Genomic DNA, 2,500 nt, shown 5'->3' with positions numbered 1-2,500 from the left:
CAGCAATTATGACATTAAATTAAAGAGAATGAGCAAATGATTCTCTCTCTCTCTCTCTCTCTCTCTCTCTCTCTCTCTCTCTCTGGAGCTATTCTGACAAAAATATTAAGCTTAACAACCTCTCCCCGTTTTCTATGAAGGTTTCCCCGCCAGGAGTGATAATTTTGCATTCATTAACGTCATTTTTCACAATTTTACGCTCAGGGACAGTTAAGGAAATGTTGCTCCCGTTTTCTTTTCTTTTCATTCGTTTTCTTGAATTTTTCGTCAATATTTTCATTTTATTACGTATTTTTTTTCATTTGCTTTCACTTTTTCGTTTTATTTTCACAAAACACGTAAAAAAAACATGATTTAAAATGAAAAACATGAAAAATATATGAAAAATAAATAAAATAAATAAATAAATAAATAAATAAATATACAACATACTTCCTTATAAGGTTGGGCTGGGCGGGGTTGTGGGTGTGGGGGGCGCACTGGGGGTCCATAGAGGGGGGGTGAGTCAGGGGTGGGCGCCCCCGTCACCACTGCAGTCACGCCCACCACGACCAACGCCTGGAATGGTGGTAGTAGTAGTAGTAGTTGTTGTTGTAGTAGTAGTAGTAGTAGTAGTAGTAGTAGTAGTTGTAGTAGTAGTAGTAGTAGTAGTAGTAGTAGTAGTAGTAGTTGTTGTTGTTATTGGTGGTGGTGTTAATAGTAATAGTATTAATAGTAATAATAGTTGTTATTATAGTAATAGTAGTAGTAGTAGTAGTAGTAGTAGTAGTAGTAGTAGTAGTAGTAGTAGTAGTAGTAGTAGAAGCTAAACACACCTATTTTCTTAAACTTACTTGTAAAGCTGGTATCATTTTTGTAGTAATAGTAGTAATAGTAGTAGTAGTAGTAGTGGTGGTGGTGGTGGTGGTGGTGGTGGTGGTGGTGGTGGTGATTCTCTTCCTTTGCTTCAATTGTGGTGAAGAGAAACTAACCGATCTTTATATACCATTTTCTCCTCCTCCTCCTCCTCCTCCTCCTCCTCCTCCTCCTCCTCCTCCTCCCTTCTTCTCACTTGCTTTTCGGCTCCTCCTCCTCCTCCTACGCACTTTCCTCTATCTATAAGAGTATTTTTTCCTCCTCCTCCTCCTCCTCCTCCTCCTCCTCCTCCTCCTCCTCCTCCTCCTGTTCGTCCTCCTTACTTGGGAAAGAAAACGCTTTAATACTCTCTCTCTCTCTCTCTCTCTCTCTCTCTCTCTCTCTCTCTCTCTCTCTCTCTCTCTCTCTCTCTCTCTCTCTCTCTCTCTCTCTCTCTCTCTCTCTCTTCATTTGAATGACTTAACATCTTCTTATGTAAACACACACACACACACACACACACACACACACACACACACACACACACACACACACACACGGGAATGATAATAGTAATAAAGATAATATTAATAGGAAAACTACTACTACTACTACTACTACTACTACTACTACTACTACTACTACTACTACTACTACTACTACTACCATTTCACACACCCTTTCCATTTTCTTTCAACAAAACATAGAAAACAGGAAAAAAAAATAATATAAGAAGATAGAGAGAAAGATAGTGAGGATAATGAGGGTGAGGGGAGAAAGATAGTGAAGATAATGAGGGGTGAGGGGAGATGAGGGCGTGACAGGGCACCGCATGTCAATAGAGGTGAAAATGACACACAAAAGCAATGGAACTTTCACCCTAAACAGCCGACAGGTGTAGAGAGAGAGAGAGAGAGAGAGAGAGAGAGAGAGAGAGATGATAGGAGATGAAATAGAAAAGCTACAATGTACATAACTTTCTCCACCACCATCACCACCATCATCATCATCATCATCATCATCATCATCATCATCATCATCACCATCATCATCACCATCATCACCACCACCACCACCACCACCACCACCACCACCACCACCACCATCATCATCATCATCAGTAATAATAAATCCTACCATTTTAATGACATTTTCACACTTAGAGAGAGAGAGAGAGAGAGAGAGAGAGAGAGAGAGAGAGAGAGAGAAATAAACGAAAAAAAATCAAACAAAGGAAACAATTCTAAAACTCTCTCTCTCTCTCTCTCTCTCTCTCTCTCTCTCTCTCTCTCTCAAGAAATAAAATTGAAATGCATTGCAGGACTCGGAAAACATGTTCACTCCGTTTTCTTTTAGCAATGACCCCGTTTTCTGTGAATTTTAAGGGAATACTACATTTTATTTTTATTTCGTGAGAGAGAGAGAGAGAGAGAGAGAGAGAGAGAGAGAGAGACAATAATTCTTCTCTATTTCTTATTCTTTTCTTATTTTTCTTATTTCTCTTTTCTCAATTCATTTCCTTTATCAATTTTCTCTATTCTCTTCTTTTTTCTTTTCTTTTCCTTCATTCTTTCTCTTCTCTTAGTAAAATATTTTCCTTAATTTCTTTTCTTTCTTTTCATTTCCTTTTCCTTCTTTCCTTCATATTATTTTCCTCTCTCTCTCT

General features: G+C 38.5%; 2 protein-coding genes across 2 annotated transcripts in view; one reads left to right on the top strand and one right to left on the bottom strand.

Moving 5' to 3' along the window:
• The window catches only part of LOC123498226 (cuticle protein 7-like), a 2,107-nt gene extending 1,170 nt beyond the window's left edge, over positions 1-937 (bottom strand). The window contains exons 1-2 of the mRNA XM_045245390.1: positions 834-937; positions 433-558 (exon numbers count right to left, since the gene is read on the bottom strand). Coding sequence (XP_045101325.1) covers positions 433-558; positions 834-851 — 144 coding nt within the window. The 5' untranslated portion in view covers positions 852-937. The remainder of the gene's footprint in view (positions 1-432; positions 559-833) is intronic.
• The window catches only part of LOC123520283 (neurobeachin-like), a 287,400-nt gene that overhangs the window by 54,970 nt on the left and 229,930 nt on the right, over positions 1-2,500 (top strand). The window lies entirely within an intron of this gene.

Source organism: Portunus trituberculatus, chromosome 7 (genome assembly GCF_017591435.1).
Source record: "Portunus trituberculatus isolate SZX2019 chromosome 7, ASM1759143v1, whole genome shotgun sequence".
NCBI classification, from domain to species: domain Eukaryota; kingdom Metazoa; phylum Arthropoda; class Malacostraca; order Decapoda; family Portunidae; genus Portunus; species Portunus trituberculatus.
This window is presented reverse-complemented; position numbering and strand designations above follow the sequence as displayed.